General features: G+C 43.3%; 1 protein-coding gene across 7 annotated transcripts in view; it reads right to left on the bottom strand.

The window, feature by feature from the left end:
* The window catches only part of arhgap28 (Rho GTPase activating protein 28), a 176,713-nt gene that overhangs the window by 8,109 nt on the left and 147,196 nt on the right, over positions 1-21,408 (bottom strand). For all 7 annotated transcript variants that reach the window (XM_048529212.2, XM_048529214.2, XM_048529215.2 and 4 more), the window contains 6 exons: positions 19,029-19,188; positions 16,339-16,421; positions 14,033-14,230; positions 11,665-11,898; positions 8,752-8,876; positions 232-296 (listed from right to left, as the gene is read on the bottom strand). In XM_048529212.2, coding sequence (XP_048385169.1) covers positions 232-296; positions 8,752-8,876; positions 11,665-11,898; positions 14,033-14,230; positions 16,339-16,421; positions 19,029-19,188 — 865 coding nt within the window. The remainder of the gene's footprint in view (positions 1-231; positions 297-8,751; positions 8,877-11,664; positions 11,899-14,032; positions 14,231-16,338; positions 16,422-19,028; positions 19,189-21,408) is intronic.

Here is a 21,408-nt window from a genome sequence, read left to right as displayed (position 1 = left end):
TTGTTTCAGGTCCTTAGTGTCTGAAGCTCTTTGTTTTATTATTTTGACATTACAAGAGTTACTACTGTTTGAAACCAAAACCTGACACCTATTTTCCAACAATGGGAGAGCACAAAGTACCTCTGAGTTGGAAGAAAGAAATGGCATTTATAATGACTGATACAAGCAAGAAATTACACATTGCATTCCTCCCAAATCCATTCACATGACAGCAACTTTAAAACAGCCTACCTATATTTCCACCGATTTCAAACAAGTGATGGCTCTGTCCATTAAGAGGAACTGCAGAATTCGTACTGTGAAGATTTAATAAAAAAAACCAAGCTTAATTTAGAATTTGTTGAGAGGTGTAAATGCCAAATAATTAACCACAGTCGTTACACATATCAACTCGATACTACGTTTGTCGCACATCATTTGAAAACATGAAACGCATTAATTTCTTAACATAATTTCAAAAGCATTTGAATTTCTTTTTCCTTTTGTTTAAACTTCACTTTGTCATTACAGAGTGGAGGAAAGTACGAGTCTGTTCTCCTACAATATTAACAGTTCATTTTAAGTGACAAGCTACTGACTGGGGAGAATACAATAAGCATCTTTTAGACTGCACTCTGGAGTAGAGCTGGACAGTGCTAGTTTCCAAATTGTAAAAAGGATCACAGTCAGATCAAGAGAGGTGGAGTGGTCTCCCTCTCAGTTGACTAAACTGGCGTTATAAACAGATTTATTTATCAATCTCATGAGCACTTTACAGTTTCGAGTGCAGTGATTGTTGAAGATTCTGACAGGTTTTGTCTAAGTTTGAAAAGGAAATGACCCCTTTGTCGTCAATAAATTAAATCATGTAATATAAAAAAATGCTCCAACTCACACGTCCATCTAGAAGTAGGTTACAAGAGGGGAAGGAGTTTAAATAGTTTAACTTGCAGTTTTTCCTCTGTACTCAGTAACTATGCAGATTATGTTGAAGATGCAGTGTTTGGCTGGTTAGATAGAGGTAGACCACACACTTGCAGGGCGCTCCAGAGAAAGGAACCACAAGTTCCTTTAATCGCTGTTGCCCACGTGTTGTCTGTCTGACTCTTAGGAAGAAGAAACATGGTCTGCTCCAAAGATAAAAGGCTTAGCTTGCTATCACATGACCTCCATTCACAACCTAACCAGTTACTAAATAAGGTCACAGCAAACTGGAGGACCTTCGTTCTGGGTCAGTGATTCAACTGAATGGTCATTGGAGCCTTGTCTTCAAACAGAATCCATCATCTGAAGCATCCCCACCTGAAGGGACAAATTATGTCGGGCTGTCTCTGAATGATTGGCGTGACAGCCTATTCACGCTTATTTCAGCTGAACGTCCTGGTGGGCTACTTCTCTTTGATAACTTCATAAATTGCATGGTGGGCTTATGCAAATATTCAGCCATTTTAAGAGCTGGTCTTTAGGTCACTTCAGGATACTGCTCCATCAATCATTTTAAAACCAATCCAATGGCTCAACTCACTCAGTAAATAAAGTTATTTTTTGAAAACAGGATATACAGGCATTGAAAAAGGTACAAAAATAGATTCCTAAAGAAAGCCAGAACTGAGAGGTTACACCCAACCAGGAAAGATTTCGAATAGGCTGTTATCCTTTTCTCTTGAAAGGAGAAGACTGAGGGATGACCCAAACAGAGATTATCAAGATGATGAAAGATTTGAATTGCCTAAACACTGAAAAAGATGTTTCCACTTCCAAGTAAGACGAGAACTAGAAGGCATGAATCCCACAAGAAATTCAGAAATAAAACATTTTAGTCCACAAGTTGTTCAACCACGGAACCTGCCAACACTGGAAGTAATTGAGGTAACTCACCAAAGGTGCATTTAAGGTGAAACTGGACAAATTTTTAAAAATTCATTAATGGGATGAGGGCATCACTGGCTGGGCAGCATTCATTTCCCATCCCTAATTGCCCAGAGAGCAGTTCAGAGTTAATTGCATTGCTGTGGGTGCAGAGATACATGTAGGCCCGACCAGGTAAGGATGGCAGTTTACTTCACCTAGAGGGAATTAGTGAACCAGATGGGTTTTTTCCAACAATCAGCAATGGATTCATAGTCATTATCAGATTCTTAATTCCAGATGTTTTATTGAATTCAAATTCCACCATCTGCCATGGCAGGATTCAAACCTGGGTCCCCAGAACATTATCTGGGTCACGGGATTAACAGTCCAGCGATAATACCACTAGGCCATTGCCTTCCCAAATACAGCAGAAGGAAGGGAATGTTATCCTACACATTCTTTAAAAGAATTCATATTCTTTGTGAACAACCATGCTACAATCCAGCTGAATTAGAAATCCATTTTGTCCTATCACTTGTGCAAGTATATGTGTCAGCCTGATATAGCGGGAAGCATGAATCAATGATAAAATGTTGCATTCTCATGCCTTTCAGATGGTACATTGAAACAGGTCCTGCCTGCCTGGTAGACACAGAAGATCCCAGCAACAGCTTGTATTTATGGAGCACTAGTAATGGAATAAAACATCCTCAGGTACTTCACAGGAGTGGTGTAAAACTGATCCATAGAAAGAGAAACCAGGGCAGATGATGGACCAGAGGTTTAGCCGGAAAGGCAAGTTTTAAGGGTCACATAACGGAGGAAAGAAATGTAGAAAGAGGAGAGAGTTAGGCAGGGAATTCCAGACTTTAGGGTCTTGGCAGCTCAAGGCAAAATGGTGATGATCCTCAGACAGGAATTGGAAGAGCTCAGACAGAAGATGGACTGTGGTTCCACATGAGAATACAGAAACAGAGAGAGGTAAGGCCATGGAAGAGTTGGTAAAGAGGATGGGAGTTGTAAAATTGAAGTGTTGCTTAACTGAGAATCCATTTGTGACAGGGAGCCTTGTATAACTGAGACTTGGGTGCAGGTCAGGATGTGGAAATAAGGAATAATTTGAAACACAGCATGGCACAAGTGTGATGCCTGAATAGCATCCTTCTAAGTTGTATTGTTTGAGGTTGAGTTAGGGAGCTCTGCAACCTGCCTCAGGTATTTATCATTCGGCACAGCCTAAAAAGATGAATTTATTTTTGGTTTTGGACTGTAGGTCAATATGAATTAATTCGCTGTGAAACGTTGCCTTTATCCTCCCACTCAGATATTTCCTATAACATTTATCATTTGGTCTGGATTTCACTCTGACTGTGCCACTTAGGCATTTTTTAGACATTTGGTATTTCTAACCAGAATCAAGAAAAATGTAGGTGAAAGGTTAGGAGGGATATGAGGAGTAATTAGATCAGCCATGAGCTCATTGAGTGAGGAAACAGCAACCTCAAGAGAACAAATGACCTCTTCCTGCTCCTAATGTGCATGCTCATATTTTACTGTTGAGCTACAAATAAAGGCTCTGATTTGGCATGAGATGGTGCGAGATGATAATGTCATTGGTAATCCGGAGGCCCAGGCCCAATGACCCAGGGACAGAAGTTCAAATCCCATTTTGCCTAGTCACCACCACCATAGCAGGCAGACTTTAAATTAAACTGAAGAATCTGGGCTCTGTCACAATGCCATGAACCTACCACTACTTTCATAAAGACTCTGGTTCACTAATGTCCTTCAGGAAGGAGGTCTGTCATCACTATCTGTTCCAGCCTACATGTGACTTTAGCTCACCACTACATTCTCGAGGGCAACTAGAGAAGGGCAATAAATACTGGTCCAACTAGCAATGCCCACATTCCACGAATGTTTAAAACAAAAATTGGCTCTGAACTGATCCCTTGAATGGCCGAGTTAAAGGGCAATTAGGGATTGGTAACTAACACTGGCTTTGCCAACAATGTCTACATCCCGTGAAAATGCAAAGTCTCCACTCATGCATGGAGCATTTACACTACATATATAGGCCATTCAGCCCCTCAAACAGATGCCTTTCATTGTACAAGAAAGGATGAGACTCTCTCTCATTGCTTTCTGCTCCAACTTTGCTTCAAAACTGGTGTTTTTACATTCCTGAAACATCTTTTTTTTTTGCCCTGAGGAATTAGATGCTCTTTCTCTGTTTCCTGCAATCTTGAAGACCCTTGCTGTTCCTGAAGAATGAGGAGCCCACCTAACCATTCAGGAGAAATGATAGGATGGTCTTTTACACGCAAAGTGTGGTATAGATATTTAGAATTCTTTTCCACAAAAGGCAGTAGATACAGGATCAGTCGTTAATTCTAAATCTGAGAGAGATGGTTTTAGGAAAATGAACCAAAGGCAGGAATTTGCAATTAAGCCACAGATCAGCCAGGTTCTTGTTGAATGGTGAACAGGCTCAAAGGGCTGAATGGACTGCTCCTGTTTCTATCTTCCTATAGTTCTCTGCTATCTTGTCTGTGTGGCCATGCTTCATATCACACTGAAACATTGTTGGCTAGGTGATTATCGAATCAATGGATAACAATCAGTAAAACCTATGAGGAACTTCTGTAGTCGCTAATCCTGCTCACTGAGATTAATCACAATGTCTATTTTGCTGCTGTCACTGAGGTCAGTTAGTTAGAGATTATAGCTGTGTAATCAGGAGAATCAATACAAGAGATGTTCTCTGAATAATCAGTACAGAAGTTGTTTTGAATTCAACAGGATAGGCAGCACAGAAACAGTCCAGCCATCCTCGAGCATGTCTGTGTAATGTTCAACTCAAGCCTCCTACCATCCTACTCTATCAGCATATCCTTTCTTTACTTCTATCTTACTTAGCAGCTTGCCCATTCATCCCAACTACTCCCTGTGACAGAGGTACACAATCTCACCTCTCTGTGTAAAGCTATTTTTTTCTCTCGAATTCTTTGTTATATTTCTTGGTGACTGTCATACATTGGTGGCCTCTCATCATTTCACTCCCCTCCAAAGAAAACAAAATAAAGCAAATGATACAATTTCTTTCTTGTGAAACAGATGACTGTTTGAGTAGACTACTCTGTCTGCGTTCTGAGAATTGAAGTCACAACAATGTTCGTTTTAATCACAATGTGGCTATTTCTGACTACACAAATATTGTGAGTTCATCCTTAATTGCAAATTCCTGCCTTTGGTTCATTTATCAGGTTTAAACCAATCATGGCACACAAACTATAAAGAGTTTCCATCAACTAGAACTCAGCTGGAGTACCATGTATAGTATGGGCACCTGTTATGGACCAGATCAAACCCCTTCAAAAAATATAAGGCAATAACCTGCGCCCTAGCTTTTATCAAGTGTAAGGTGCTGCACTCCAGAAATGATTCAATTGGTCAATCTACTAGGCTTTAAGCAAAACAAATTCTACTCTTACACCACAGTGAAAACACAAACAAAACTAAAAATCAATGACACAACTTTAGCTTTATCAAAATACTTAATCACCTATATATACTTAATAAAATTACTCATCAACTATTCCAATATTGCGGCATCACATAAACACACCCTTGGCAAAGGAAAATTCAGCAAAACAATTTGCTCACTTGCTATCACTTGCATGATAGCAAGAAGTCAGGAAATATATCAAAGAAAAAGAGACAGCCTATAAAGTGGCCAAGACCACTGGGAAATCAGAAGATTGGGAAGGCTACAAAAACAAACAGAGGATAACAAAGAGAGCAATAATGAAGGAGAGGGTCAAATATGAAGGTAGGCTAGCTAGTAATATTAAAAATGATAGTAAAAGCTTCTTTCAAGACATAAGAAACAAACGAGAGGCAGAAGTAGACATTGGGCCGCTCCAAATTGATGCTGGAAGGCTAGTGATGGGAGATAAGGAAATAGCTGAAGAACTTAATAAGTACTTTGCGTCAGTCTTCACAGTGGAAGACATGAGTAGTATGCCAACAATTAGGGAGAGCCAGGGGGTAGAGTTGTGCATGGCTGGCATTACAAAAGAGAAAGTGCTAGAAAAGCTAAAAGGTCTAAACATTGATAAATCTCCTGGCCCCAATGGGCTACATCCTAGAGTTCTGAGGGAGGTGGCTGAGGAAATAGCAGAGGCTTTGGTCGTGATCTTTCAAAAGTCACTGGAGTCAGGGAAAGTCCCAGATCATTGGAAAATTGCTGTTGTTGCCCCATTGTTTAAGAAAGGATCGAGGCAAAAGATGGAAAATTATAGGCCGATTACCCTAACCTCGATATTTGGTAAAATTCTAGAATCCATTGTCAAGGATGAGATTTCTAAATTCCTGGAAGTGCAGGGTCGGATTAGAACAAGTCAGCATGGATTTAGTAAGGGGAGGTCATGCCTGACAAACCTGTTAGAATTCTTTGAAGAGGTAACAAGTATCTTAGACCAGGGAAACCCAGTAGATGTTATCTATCTAGACTTCCAAAAGGCCTTTGATAAGGTGCCTCACGAGAGGCTGCTGAGCAAGGTGAGGGCCCATGGTGTTCGAGGTGAGCTACTGGCTTGGATTGAGGATTGGCTGTCTGACAGAAGGCAGAGAGTTGGGATAAAAGGCTCTTTTTCAGAATGGCAACCGGTGACGAGTGGTGTCCCGCAGGGTTCAGTGTTGGGAAGCGGCTGTTCACCTTATACATTAATGATCTGAATGAAGGGACTGGGGGCATTCTGGTGAAGTTTGCCGATGATACAAAGATAGGTGGACAGGCAGATAGTACTGAGGAGGTGGGGAAGCTGCAGAAAGATTTGGACAGTTTAGGAGACTGGTCCAGGAAATGGCTGATGAAATTCAATGTGAGTAAATGTGAGGTTTTGCACTTTGGAAAAAAGAATACAGGCATGGACTATTTTCTAAATGGTGAGAAAATTCGCAAAGCAGAAGTACAAAGGGATCTGGGAGTGTTGGTCCAGGATTCTCTAAAGGTTAACTTGCAGGTAGAGTCCGTAATTAAGAAAGCGAATGCAATATTGTCGTTTCTCTCAAGAGGGTTGGAATATAAAAGCAGCGATGTGCTTCTGAGGCTTTATAAAGCTCTAGTTACACCCCATTTAGAATACTGTGTCCAATTTTGGGCCCCACACCTCGGGAAGGACATACTAGCCCTGGAGCGTGTCCAGCAGAGATTCACACGGATGATCCCTGGAATGGTAGGTTTAACGTATGATGAACGGCTAAGGATCCTGGGATTGTACTCATTAGAGTTTAGAAGGTTGAGGGGAGATCTAATAGAGACTTACAAGATAATGTATGGTTTAGAAGGGGTGGGTGCTAGCGAAGTTGTTTCCATTAGGTGGGGAGACTAGAACGCGTGGGCACAGCCTTAAAATTAGAGGGGGTAAATTTAAAACTGAAATGAGATGACGTTTCTTCAGCCAGAGAGTGGTGGGCTTGTGGAATTCATTGCCGCAGAGTGCAGTGGAGGCCGGGACATTGGATGCCTTCAAGGCAGATATCGATAAATTCTTGATCTTAGAAGGAATCAAGGGCTACGGGGAGGGTGCAGGGAAGTGGAGTTGAAATGCCCATCAGCCATGATTTAAATGGCGGAGTGGACTTGATGGGCCGAATGGCCTTACTTCCACTCCTATGTCTTATGATCTTATGGTCTAAAAAGGAGAAATTGAAAGCATGAAGCAGAGACAGAAGTCTCTGCCAGAGGTATGGGATGGGGCAGCACAGTGGCTCAGTGGGGAGCACTGCTGCCTCACAGCACCACAGACCCACATTCGATTCCACCCTCGGCTGACTGCCTGTGTGGAGTTCGCACATTCTTCCCCATGTCTGTGAGGGTTCTTCCAGGTGCTCTAGTTTCCTCCCACATTCCACAGATGGGCAGGTTGGGTGGACTGGCCATGCTAAATTGCCCACAGTGTTCAGAGATGCGTAGATTAGGGGGGTATAGTCTGGGTGGGATGCTCTGAGGGTCAGTGTGTACTTGTTGGGCCAAAGGGCCTGTTTCCACACTGTCAGGATTCTATGAAGTCAAGCTTTTTGTAGCAGTAGACAGTGAGCTGTATCTAGCAGCTTCAACTTCAAAAGCTGCAACTTCAACAACTGAAAGCAAAACGAAAACGCTTGGTCCATGTAGGCCTGACTCTGAATGGCCTAACTTCTGGTCCTATGTGTTATGGTCTCATGGGCTCCACCCACTCACGCTTCTTCTGCCTAATTTTAAGAACAAACCCAAAGGCTATTTATTCTGCTTTCCATGGAGCAGACTCCTCGGCACCAGGTTAACACCACCCCTCTTCAAGAGAACCATGATGGACAAAATCTCTCTTAAAGGCACATTTTGTCACAGCACCACATTATAGGATGAATGTAAACACACCAGGGAATGTGTAGAAGTGATTGACAAGGATTGTTCCAGGGATGAGGAACTTCAGTTACGAGGGCAGGTTGAAGAGATAGGACCTGTCCTCCTTGAAGGGGATGGTTCATGAGCAGGCTGGATAAGAGAAACCGTTCCTGTTTTTAAAAGGAGCAAGAACAAGTAGACATAAATTTAAAGCGATCTGTGAAAGGAATAAGGGCGAAGTGAGGAAAACCTATTGCCGCTCATCAAGTAGGTTTGGCAGTGCCTGGAAGGCTGGTGAAGGCAGGTTCAATTGAGGCATTCAGCAGGGTGAGTATTTGGATAGAGACGGTGCGCAGGGGCCTGGGGGAAAGACAGTAGATTTGGCACTAGGTAACAATGCCTATTTAACAAACTAGTGCAGGCATAATAGGTCAAAATGGACTCCTTCTAAAACATAACATGGCTGTGACAATGAGGTATTTAAAATTTCTCAAAGATCATTCACATTGATATTGTTTTGATTAGCTCACCTGTTTTCACAGTGAAACCGAGCAAGAATATCGCTTGCTTTAGTCTCACTGTCCAGCTGGATAGCCATGGAAACCTTTGATAGTTGAGTGGCATAAACACGGATGACTCCCTCGGGGATGTCCGACTGCAACGTAAAATGACAAAATCATTTTGAAAGTCGCACTGATTATTTTCCCACACTCCTGCCATACCCTTTACTTTAACCGACAATGTTCACTCAGCAGTTGTAAGCTGGTTATATCATGGGGGAGATGCTGGCCAGGCCTGTGGAAACGGGTTCAAGCCCCACCATGGCAGCTGGCAGAAACTTACATCCAATCGGTAAAGTGTGGTCTTTGTGAGAGTAACCATGGCAACTACCGCTGATTAACCTGAAATCCCCCCCCCCCGCCAGCCTTCCCTGGCACGACCTACATGTGATTCCAGGCTCTTACCTCAGAAATCAGTTCAAGGGCGTCTGTGTGTGTGTGTGTGTGTGTGTGTGTGTGTGTGTGTGTGCACGTGTGCATCTGCGCGCGTGTGTGCGCGTGGGTTTCTGCGTGTGTGTCTGTGTATGTGTGTGTGTCTATGTCTGCGCGTGTGTGTATGTGTCTGTGTGTGTGTGTGTGTGTGTGTGTGCACGTGTGCGTCTGCGCATGTGTGTGCGCATGGGTTTCTGTGTGTGTGTCTGTGTATGTGTGTGTGTCTGTGTCTGTGCGTGTGTGTGTCTGTGTGTGTGTTTCTGCATGTGTGTGTGTGTCTGCGTGTGTATGTGTGCGTGTGTGTGTGTGTGTGTCTGCGTGTGTGTGTCTGCGTGTGTGTGTCTGCATTTGTGTATGTGTGCGTGTGTGTGTCTGCGTGCGTGTGTGTGTGTGTATGTGTGCATGTGTGTGTCTGCATGTGCGTGTGTGTGTCTGCACGCACGTGTGTGTCTGTGTCTGTGAGTGTGTGTGTGTGTGTCTGTGTGCAGTGTCTGAAGGTGGTACAGTTGATGTAGTTTACACCGATTTCAGTATGGTTTTTGACAAGCACCCGCATGGGAAACTGATAGCAGAGGTAAATGGACGTAGGATCCAGCATAACTTGGCCAGTTAGTTCCAAAACTGACTCAGTGGCAGGATGAGTAGATGCTGGTGTTGGAAAAGATCAAAAATCACACAATACCAGGTCATAGTCCAACGGGTTTATTTGGAAACGCAAGCTTTCATAGCTCAGCTCCTTCCTCAGGCGTAGTGTCACTAAAAGTTGTGTACGAGGCCCCAGCGGGATTACAATGTGTAATTCTGGTCACGACACTATAGGAAGGATGTGACTGAACTGGAGAGGGCTGCAGAGAAGATTCACCAGGATGATGCCTGGGATGGGGCCTTTCACAGGGAAGAGAAGCTGGATAAGCTCGAGTTGTTTTCTTTGGAGTGGAAAAGCCTGAGCAGGGACCAGATTGAGGTGTATAGGATTATGAGGGGCATGGACAGGGTGAATAGAAAGCAGCTATTCCCATTAGTTGAACAGTCAATAACAAAATAACATACTTTTAAGACAGGTGGTTTCGGTGGTCTTGTGGAGATTTTTTTAAAGCAGTGAGTTGCTAGGGTAAGGATTGTACATCTCGGAGGTGGATAACCTCACACCCTTTACAAAAGTACTCCAAGTGTCAGAACATTCAAAGCTATGAGCCTAGTGGGACGAGTGTAGGTTCCGTGTACTTTTAATGGCACAGACCCGATAGACCAACGGAGGCCAGGCAGCATCAGAAGAGCAGGAAAGCTGTGGTTTCAGGTCGGGACCCTTCTTCAGAAATGGGGGAGGGGAAGGGGGCTCTGAAATAAGTAGAGAGGGGGAAGCGGTGATAGAAGATGGACAGTGGAGCGAATAGGTGAGAGGGAAGACGGACAGGTCAAGGAGGTGGGAATGGAGCCAGTAAAGGTGATTGTAGGTGGGAAGTTGGGGTGGGGGTTGGTCAGTGAGGAGGGAGGGGCGGGTGGATGGGAAGGAAGTTGGGCAGGTCAAGGGGGCAGGAATAAAGCTAGTGGAGGTGAGTGTAGGTAGTAAGTGGGGGTGGGGGTTGGTCAGTGAGGTGGGAGGAGTGGATAGGTGGGAGGGAAGACGGACGGGTCAGTGAGGGATCTGGTTCTATAGGCAGATACTGAGAAAGGCAATGTGGTTGTACCACCTCAGTGGATCTCTCCCACTGCAACCCTCTGGTAAACCCTTCGGCCCTAAAACTGTTCGACCACGTCCCGAAGCAAACCAGGTACTACAGCCACACCACCTTTCTCAGTACCTGCACCTACAGAACCAGATCCCTCATTGACATGTCCATCTTTTCTTCCACCCATCGGCTCCTCCCACATGCTGAGTTCCTCCAGCTCCACTCTGTATTATCTCAGACTCCTGTATCGGCAGTTCCTCCTATCTCTGATGGACCAAAGGGCCTTGTCTGTACTATATGATTTCATGATTCTAGGAAATGCTGACCTTACCTGTAATGTCCACGTGAAAGAATTTACAAGTTACTAAGTACCAAATTGATCTGATCGTAATAGGCAGACAGAAAAGTAAAGATATCACCCTTATACGATCATAGCTTCAGCACTGTGGACATCTCTGGTCACCATATATAAGGGAAAAAAAGTCCTTCGAAAGAAGGCACACCAGGAAGTTACCAAGCAAAGAAGAAAGGTTAAGAGGTGACCTAGTGATTTCAATTTGACAGTTTTGATAGAGAAGAACTATTCTCTCTGATGAATGAGTTAATAACCACAGATTTCAAACCACTGACAAAATGTCGTGAGGGTTCAGGCCTGCTCTGTCGAAGAGTCAGAAAAGATACAATGGGGGGAAGGGCTTCCTCCTGTACTGTGAGGTTTCATAACTTTATGGAAGAAGAGAATGGAATATTGCTAAGCCAATGACAAGGCACAGGAGGGTACCTTTAAACAGTGTCCCAAAGCAGACGGACACGAGTTCACGCCTGGGACCTCCCACAAGGCAGGCTCCTGGTTTCGGTTGCGCCCTCGAGGAGAGGAACCAGGGGAGGGCGAGCCATTTCCCCTGAAAGTTGGAGGAAAGAAAAACGAAGACGTGTTCAGCCACGTCACTCTGGTCCGTCTTCGATTCTCACTTTCGTTCATCTTCCGCACCTGGGCGATCATAAAGGGCGGGATCTGCAAAAGACAGGAGTAAAGCTACAGTCATCATTTTTTGGCCCAGAGCAGTCCCTCTCTGAGTAGCAGTGAGGCTAGTGATGTTCACTGATTTTGAAACTAATAAATGGAACAGCAATTTCAGTCGATGGGCTGACATACAGCTAAACTCAAATCTCCAAGATTTACTGTCAGAGACATCCCACTCAGAATCAAAGAACTATTATAGTTCCAGTCGTGCCTGTACCAGCTCTTCAAAGAAGAGTTATTACCTAGTGCCCATCTCCTGCTTTCTCCCCCCACACCTTTGCACACAATTTCCATTCAGATAAATGTCTAATGCTTACTTTTATATCTCAAACCCGCCATTCCTGGCAACATCCTGGTAAATCTTTTCTGACCACTCTCTGCCGTTTTAATAATATCCTTCCTTTGGTAAGAGTTTCACACAGTAGTCCAGAAGGGGTCTCATCAAAATCCTGTACAACCTCAACATGACATCCCAAATTGACACTATCCAGGTCAGAGCAGAACACTTAATCAGCACCCCATCCTCCACCTTCAATATCCACCACGGACTCAAGAGTGATAGCTGAAGATACCATCTGCGAGGTGCACTGCAGTAGCTAGGTTCCTAGGACAGCACTTTCCCACCAACTCTCCCACCAAGAGTAACAATAGCTAGTAAGTTCCCCACCAAGCCACTTACCATTCTGACTTGGAAACATATGGTGGTTCTTTCAATGTGGCTAGGTCAAAATCCTAGAACTCCCTTTCTTAACAGCACAATGGGTATGCCTACACGCCAAGGACTACAGTGTTTAAGGTGACACTTCACCACTATTTTCAAGAACAATTAGAGATGAGGAATATGTGTGGGCCCACTCAGTGAGACTCGCATTACATGAACAAATAAATAATAAAAAGATTTTGTTGAATGATAGAGCCGGATGCATGGACCAAATGACCTACTCCGTCTGCTCTTGGGTTTACCCGATCCGGTCGTAAAAATGTATGTTCGAAACAAAGATAAATTTAAGAACCTATATAGTTTCATATAGCTATCAGAATAAATCATTCAACTGTTATTAAATTGATCATTCTCCAGCCTTTGGAGAATGGCCTTTGGGTTTCCAGGAACAAAATATGAACATCCCAAAAGATGCAGCAAGCAAATCAGGAGGAGAATCACAAGGCTTTGAAAAGAATTAGCTGTGTTTTTTTCCCCCCTATTGTTTGTACATTTACTTGTTTGTCTGCACCTGCCTACTCCTGTCAGAAAGTGAACTGCCACTTCATTAGTCAGCTCGATGAGGATCAGTTAGGTCAGCTGACTAGCCAGTTGGTTTGTGTTGCAGAATTACACCAACTGAGCAGGTTCAATTCCTACACTGGCTGAGATCATCACAAAGGTCCCTCCTTTTCAATTTCACCCTTCACCTGAAGCATAATGACCCTCAGGTTAAACTCAACACCAGTTGTGGAAGAGTCAGTTACCAGGGGCCATGGGTTTAAAGTGCGAGGGGCAGGATTTAAAGGTGATGTATGGGACAGGTGTTTTACACAGAGGGTGGTGGAACTCACTGCCGGGGGAGGTAGTGGAAGCAGATACAATAGTGGCTTTTAAAGGGCATTTGACAAATACACAAATAGGATGGGAATAGAGGGATACGGTCCCTGGAAGGTAGGGGGTTTTAGTTGTGACGGGCAGCACATCGGTGCAGGCTTGGAGGGCTGAAGGGCCTGTTCCTGTACTGTATTCTTCTTCGTTCTTGTCTCTCTCTAATGAGAGAGTTGTCCTATGGTCCCCCAGGATGATGGAAGCTTTCTATATCTAATACTCCACTGCCAGGCTTTATTCCTGGGCCCCACTGGTTTCTTTTTGGCTGCTGGATGTAAAACATAAGTTTTAAAAATGAAATTTTGAAAATAACATTATTTTATTGCCTCTGTGAATTTTTTCCTGGTTTGCTCATACCAGTATCCAGGAATTAAGTGTATAATTCCTGGATATTCTCGGGCATACTCTAGGAAACTGGCAAAGCCCGAGCAGGATTGGCAGCACACTTTTCTGACTTGGATGTGAATTTGTGGCCGACTTGCACAAAGCTGAAAGGAAGTAGTGCAGAGTGCTGGGTGCAATATGTTCACTCACAGTCCAGAGGATGTCCTGATATTTGATGAGAAGCTGCACAACGTTGGCAGCTTTGGTAGCGGCCTCTGCTTCTTGATGGTTTCCAGTCCTCCCTTTGCACATGAAGAGGTTCGGGGCAACAATCATGGAGACATTCCACAGGCTCATTCGGTTTTTGGCTTCATTGGCTACAACCTTGCTGAGATATTCCAAGAAAGCCTGGAGGAGGGGGAGTGGGAGGCAGCAGACAAAAGTGGATCAATTCAATTTTTAATGAACTTGCTTCTCAGAACTTGCCACTTGCTGTTTTACGCAAAAGAAATTCAATTTGCATTCCTAGTTTTATCCAATTTTCTGAGAACTTAGTGTTCTAAGATTTGGGTGCCATGCTGCTCTCAATATTTGTAAACAGTGTACTAAGAACATATTTTATATGAAATCAAACTATAATACTCTGATTAAAGAATTTTGGATCAACTGTGAATAAACTGAAATGGCAAAGAAATACTAACTGAAATTTTGGTTTATTTTCTAATAACAAGATTTTTTTCAATCCTGCCAACTAATTAGACCTTCACTTTGCAGGTACAGAATTCAGGCTGTTCACTTCGCAGGCTAGGAGAATTGGCCATGCTAAATTGCCCATAGTGTTCAGGGATGTGTAGTTTAGGTGGGTTATAAGGGGATGGATCTGGGTGGGATGCTCTGAGCTTCGATGTGGACTTGTTGGGCTGAAGGGCCTTTTTCCACACTGTAAGGGTTCTATGATTCTATGAGGAAAGGGACATGCATTGCTTGTCCAAGTCTGTACAGCTCTGTGAGTAACCCAACTACTCCCATTCTCCTGTCCTCCACCCAACTCCCAGATATTGTTTTGTTGCTCCCCAGGCTTTTATCCAAAATGCAGGAGGGTCATCAATTCTAGTTCGGTGCTGGATTACTTGAGGAGTGAGATCTGCATATTGCGATTGCTGCTCACTATGTGGTGAGTGATGTTTTATCAAACCACAGACATTAGGGGAGGCAATGGCCTAGTGGTATTATCGCAGGACTATTACTCCAAAGACCCACATAGTGTTCTGGGGACCTGGGTTCAAATCCTAACACAGCAGATGGTGGAATCTGAATTCAATTGATATCTGGAATTAAAAGTGTAATGATGGCCATGAATCCTTTGCTGGCCTTTGGGAAAAATCCATCTGGTTCACTAATGCCCTTAAAGGAAGGAAACTGCCATCGTTACCTGGTCTGGCCTACATGTGACTCCAAACCCACAGCAACGTGGTTGACTCTTGACTGCCCTCAGGGCAATTAAGAATGGGCAATAAATGCTGACCTAGTCAGCAATGCTCTTATCCCATGAATGAAGAAAGAATAAAGGATTTTATTTGTTGTCACTGAAAAGAAAATGGATCGAGTTGTAGATGGATCGTTAATGTGAGAAATTGGACGCATATGAAGTTTGAGGTCATTGAGACTGTAATAACTTGCTTGAACTCAGCAGCCACTGGCTGTGTCAGCACTTAGGCCTTTCCCTATGAGGCCCATTCAGAAGGCTGCTAACCACACTGCTACAGGCTGGGCCAGGTAAGGACCAGATGGGTTTTTACAACATCCAACGTTTTAATTCCAGATTTATACCAAATTCAAATTTCACCAGCTGCCACTGCGGTATTTAAACCTACATCCTTGGTATGAGCCATGGTCTAATGGATTACTATTCCAGTGACAACAACACTACACTGCTGCCCCACGCTCTTGAGAAGGTGATAGCGAGCCACCTTCTTCATCCTTGGCACCAACTTTTCAGTCAACCACATTGCTATGGGCCTGGAGTACACGTAAGGCAGAGCAAGGGCAGCCAACAGGTTTTTACTGATAATCCAGTCGCTTCTCATTGACAATTCTGACAGTGGTCCAGCTGTTTCTGCGGAACCAGAAGTCAGGGCTGCAATCAGTGTCTGACTTCGCTCAGAGCAGCTGTACCGACATAAAACTGTGAGGGAACCAGTCACTGAGATCAACTCTTTATTTAATGGACTGAATTTAAATTATCCAGTGTGCTGTGGTGGGACATGAACTCCTGATTTGATCATTAGTCCCAGACAACCGGATCGCAGGTTCAGTAACGCAACCACAACAGAATGTTGCAGCATTTTTTTCTACAATTTTTTCATGGGCTGCCCATTCCTAGTTTCCTTCGAATGGAGTATCCTACTGGGCCATTTCAGAGGGCAGTTAAGCCAACCACTGATACATTCTGTGTTCACCCTCTTAGATTGAACATCAACTCAGGGTCAAATTATTTCCCTTTTAGTCATACATACCTTGATAGTGTCTCTATTGGGATCAGGCAGTAACATGATGATTAGATGTAGAGCTTGAATCTGCAACTTGATCGGTGAGATATCTGAAACCAAAACAAAGATAGTTGTTCAGGCGTAAAACCCTCATTTTCTGCATAAACAGTCAGGAAAACTCTTTAATCTTAGAAATGAAGCCAACATTCTAACTATCTCGCACACAAATGTAAAAGATCCCAAGCTAAGTCGAGGTAAAGTTGCTATAGTCTTACCAGACCATAGGTTGTTTTCTCATTAGAGAGAGACAATGGTGGTTTAACCTGAAGTCACACAGCCCCCAGGCAAAGGGGTGCTGGGAAGAAGAGCCCTTTATGGTAATGTCAGATGTTGTGGGAATTGAACCCATGCTGTTGGCATCACTATGCATTGCAAAAATGCCATCCAGCTAACCAACTACTGAATCTACCAAGCACAAAGAAGCTCTTTCTGGCGTCTTCACCAATACTTAGCCCATTACTAACGTCTGAAAACAGATTAGACAGTCATGATCAAACATCTGCCCATGGGATTTTGCCGTGTACAAACTAGCAGCTCTACATAAGTTCAAAAGCTACAATTCAAAAGCATCGTCTTTAAAATGGTTTGGGACATCCTGGAGTTACGAAAGGTGCAATATTCATACAAAGCTTTCTTCCTTTCATTCTGATGGTTTCAGTGTTGATGAATGTTCAGTCATCAGCCATTTTTCACCCTTAAAACCAGGCTTCTAGTGGGTCAGTTATATATTTAAATGCAATTTTTCAAGAACTGAATATGCAACAATTTATAAGAGAGGTGGCCCTATGAGTAGCTTAACGGCTCGGCAGCTGGCACCATTACCTCGTGGTAACAGGGACCTGGGTTTGATGGCAGCCTCAGACAACTATTTGTGTGGAGTTTGAACGCTCTCTCCATGTCTGCACGCTTACCCTCTGGGTGCTCTGCTTTCCTCGCACAGTCCAAAGGTGTGCAGGCTAAGTTATTGGCCATACTAAATTGCCCATAGTATCCAGGGATACACAGGCTTGATGGAAAATGAATGGGTAGGGGTTTCCAACACTCTTCAGAGAGTCAGTGTGGACCTGATGGGCCAAATGGCCTGCTTACACACTGTAGGGATTCTATAAATGGAAGTTTTCTGCACCTCAGTGAATTATGCGGAACCTTCATTTCTCTGAAACTGGACTGCTATTGCAACACTTTAAAATAATTCTTAAAATTCTTTCGATTATGTTTCCATTTGACAAAATTCTGACAGGCTTGATTATCAAAGAACAGCAAACAAGGATCTCTGTAATTTTACAATGCCTGTTAGATTTCTTAAAAACAAAACTTGTTCTCAGGAGGTCAGCAATCACTCAGACTGGGTAGTGATTATTGAAAGAGTTTGAATTGGAGTCACATGGAGAACACACTGTGGATGAGCGACATTCCATTTCCTGAGGGGCAGGGGGATTTTTAGGCTGTTGTGGTTTTAACTCATAAGCTACATTGATTTCAGTTCCACAAGTTACACTGTGGGATTTAATCTCATGTTCATTCCAGCACAAGTAAGTCCGCTAACCGTCAGCAAAAAAGCTGACAGAACTGAATTTAAGAAATCCATCTGCTGGAAGAAGTCCAACAGCAAATCGACTACAAGAGGAGGAGATAACTTGCAAGGCCAGTTCTTATTGGCCACTCCAATCTTCAAACCCCAATCAGAAAAATTACACCAGCGTTTGGCTGGGATTTGGTCAAATAGAACAGCAGGCACCACCAGAACATAATAGCGGCCCAGATTTCACTAGCAACAGCAAAGTAACTGCTGTCATCTCAAGGTAAGTCACACATGATGATCAGACAACCTCCACAGCACAACTGCTTCCTTTCTGATATTAATTTAGAATCTTGCACCAAGGCAAGGAAAGTTCAAGTTATCCAGCACCAATGATGGCATCGAACAGACTAAGCAGCCAATCACATTGAAATATTCTCACAGACCGCAAACCAGGAAATAAAATGATGAATCATCCATCATTTTCAGTAAGTTTTAAATGAGTAAATGATTGGGGTATGCACATGTGATGGATTTAGAAGCCAAAATATTAAACAAACAGTTTAAAATGCGACATTTTGTGATAATTTTCAAAACTTAAATTAGTTGGGGGCCACTGAGGCAGCTCAGCACTAATAATGAGTTTAGTATATCGTAAAATGAAATTACACATCATTCAATAAGGTGCAACCTTTTCCAAGATTGGGATCAACAATATTAAAAGGCACAGAATTGGTAGTTCAGTGATTTCCAGTTAATAGTAGTCTGTGAGGATTTCAACTGTGCACAAAATGGGATCACACAAAATCACAGGCAACTTTCTGACTTGTACATTTAATTGCATATGGCTAGGCTCCAGAGGTAATCAGATTCATACGAGTTATATTGTGATGGAACATAAACAACTTCACCATCATTACTATTACACGGTCCAGACCATTATGGCTGTAGCTGGCGGACAAAAACAAAAGGCACAAAATAGTTGAAATGCAAACTCTTTCACATTTTGAACGTCAACATATTGTTGAATGTGCAGCGGGGTTGAAGAGTGCTTATGTGTGAGCATTTCTGCGAGGACAGAGACACTGTCACAAAAATGAAAAGATGACTGAAATATACTGAAGTTAACAAGTCATACTTTGCACGGCGACAAACGCTGGGAGGTATTCCGCAGTAAGTAAAGGGTAGGGCAGTTCTCTGATGAAGGTCTTCAGCAGGCATGCGACATCATTGTGATGGATTTGGTCCCAGTCAAAGGTGTCATTGTAAAATTTTGCCTCCAACTCTTGTCGATAATTCTGTGAACGAAAGTTACATTCATTTCAATACAACTCATCTTCTGGGTTTAACAACATGTTTTGGTAGGACAGGTGATATACTAGTTGTAAATTAATAAACTTGTAGTTACAGTTCCCATAACTCAATGTTGAAAGCTACAGAGGACGGCCACAAAGCAAATTCTGTTTTTGCTAAAGTATATCATGTAGGAAGATGATGCAAATGTTTCCTGCCCATGATTCGGGCGGCATGGTGGTTCAGTGGTTAGCACTACAGCCTCACATCACCAGGGACACGGGTTCAATTCCAGCCTCAGGCAACTGTCTGTGTGGAGTCTGCACATTCTCCCCGTGTCTGGGTGCTCTGGTTTCCTCCCACAGTCCAAAGATGTGCAGGCCAGGTGAATCAGCCATGCTAAGATTGCCCGTAGTGTTCAGGGGTGTGTGGGTTATAGGGGGGTGGATCTGGGTGGGATGCCCCAAGGGGTAGTGTGGGCTTGTTGGGCCAAAGGGCCTGTTTCCACCCAGAAGGGATTTTAATCTGAACCAGAAGAGGTTGGGTCCTTAAATGATTGAACTGGTCTGAGGGAGCAGCACTGCCTACCCATGTTGCTAACACTCCTTTGTAATCTCTGCTATAATATATAATTATTTTAAACACCTTTTTAAAAATCCCGTGTGGTGATCGAGAAACATCAGTGCTAAGGAAATTAAAATTTTTTTAACCTCAATTCTCTTTTGTTCAGTAATACTTAACCTTGAGTTCCTGCAGCATAATTTTACACTAAATATCTAACAGTAAATAATCTGCATTCCTCACTATTCAAGGCAGACAGAATAGGCCACCTAATAAATTCCACTTCGAAAATCTATAGGGTCATAGGATCATACAGCACGGACACAGACCCTTCAGCCCACTCGTTTAAGTTGGCCAAGTTTCCCAAACTAAACTATTCTTACTTGCCTGCATTTGGTCCATATTCCTCCCAACACTATCCATTTGTGTACCTGCCCAAATGTTTTTGAAATGTCTTAACCGTACCTGCATCTACCACCTCTTCTGGCAATTCATTACACGTACGAACTACCCTTGACATAAAAAAAAATCGCCCCTCAGGTCCCTTTTAAATCTTTCTCCTCCCACCTTAAAAACATGCCCCCAAGTTTTGATCTCCCCCACCCTTCAGAATGCTTATCTATAGGAGTTTATAAAGTCAAGAGGGGTATAAAGTCGCACCACAAGCTCTTATGCTCCAGTTGAAAAAACGTCTCAGCCTATCCAGCCTCTCCTTATAACTCAAACTCTCCAGTCTACCACATTCTGGTAAATCTTTTCTGAATCCTCCGCAATTTAATAATATCCTTACTATGGCAGGCCTGATATTCTCTATGATTGGATGCGCGATGAGCATTCTCTCACTTGCATTTTACCCTGTGTGATGCAAGGTGTATGATTTATATAATTATATGACTTATTTTCGAGTTTGGATTCCACTAGTGGCACGTAGGTTTTGGCCTGTGTCTATCAGCGAGTGCGATAATTGAGTTTTGACTATTTCTGGATCCAGAATTTTTAAAATCCAATATGAGAGAGGGAGTCCATGTGGTGATAATGAGGATTGTTTGATCAGAAACAGTTTTATATCACGGAGGCAATGGCCTAGTAGTACAATGGCTAGGCCCTTAATACAGAGACCCAGTTGACGTCCTGAGGAGAGATAATGGGAACTGCAAATGCTGGGGAATCCAAGATAACAAAGTGTGGAGCTGGAAGAACACAGCAAGCCAAGCAGCATCTTAGGAGCACAAAAGCTGACGTTTCGGACCTAGACCCTAACATGTTGCTTGGCCTACTGTGTTCATCCAAGCTTTGCTGATGAAGGGTCTAGGCCCGAAACATCAGCTTTTGTGCTCCTCTGATGCTGCTTGGTCTGCTGTGCTCATCCAGCCCCACACTTTGTTATCTCTGCTGTCCTGAGGACCCAGGTTGAATCCCACCGTGGCAGATGGCTCACTAATGTCGTTTAGGGAGGGCAACTGCCATCCTTACCTAGACTGGACTACATGTGACTCCAGACCCACAGCAAGGTGGTTGACTCTTAACTGCCCTCTGGGATGGGCAATATATGCTAGCACAGTCAGCGACACCCTTATCCATGCATGAATAAAAGCAAGAAAAAAAGTGGATAAAGCAAACTGTGAGAAAAATTATCTCCCTTTCCATTAAGAAGGGTTCTTTTT

Source organism: Stegostoma tigrinum, chromosome 5, assembly GCF_030684315.1.
Source record: "Stegostoma tigrinum isolate sSteTig4 chromosome 5, sSteTig4.hap1, whole genome shotgun sequence".
In the NCBI taxonomy this organism is placed as follows: Eukaryota; Metazoa; Chordata; class Chondrichthyes; order Orectolobiformes; family Stegostomatidae; genus Stegostoma; species Stegostoma tigrinum.
This window is presented reverse-complemented; position numbering and strand designations above follow the sequence as displayed.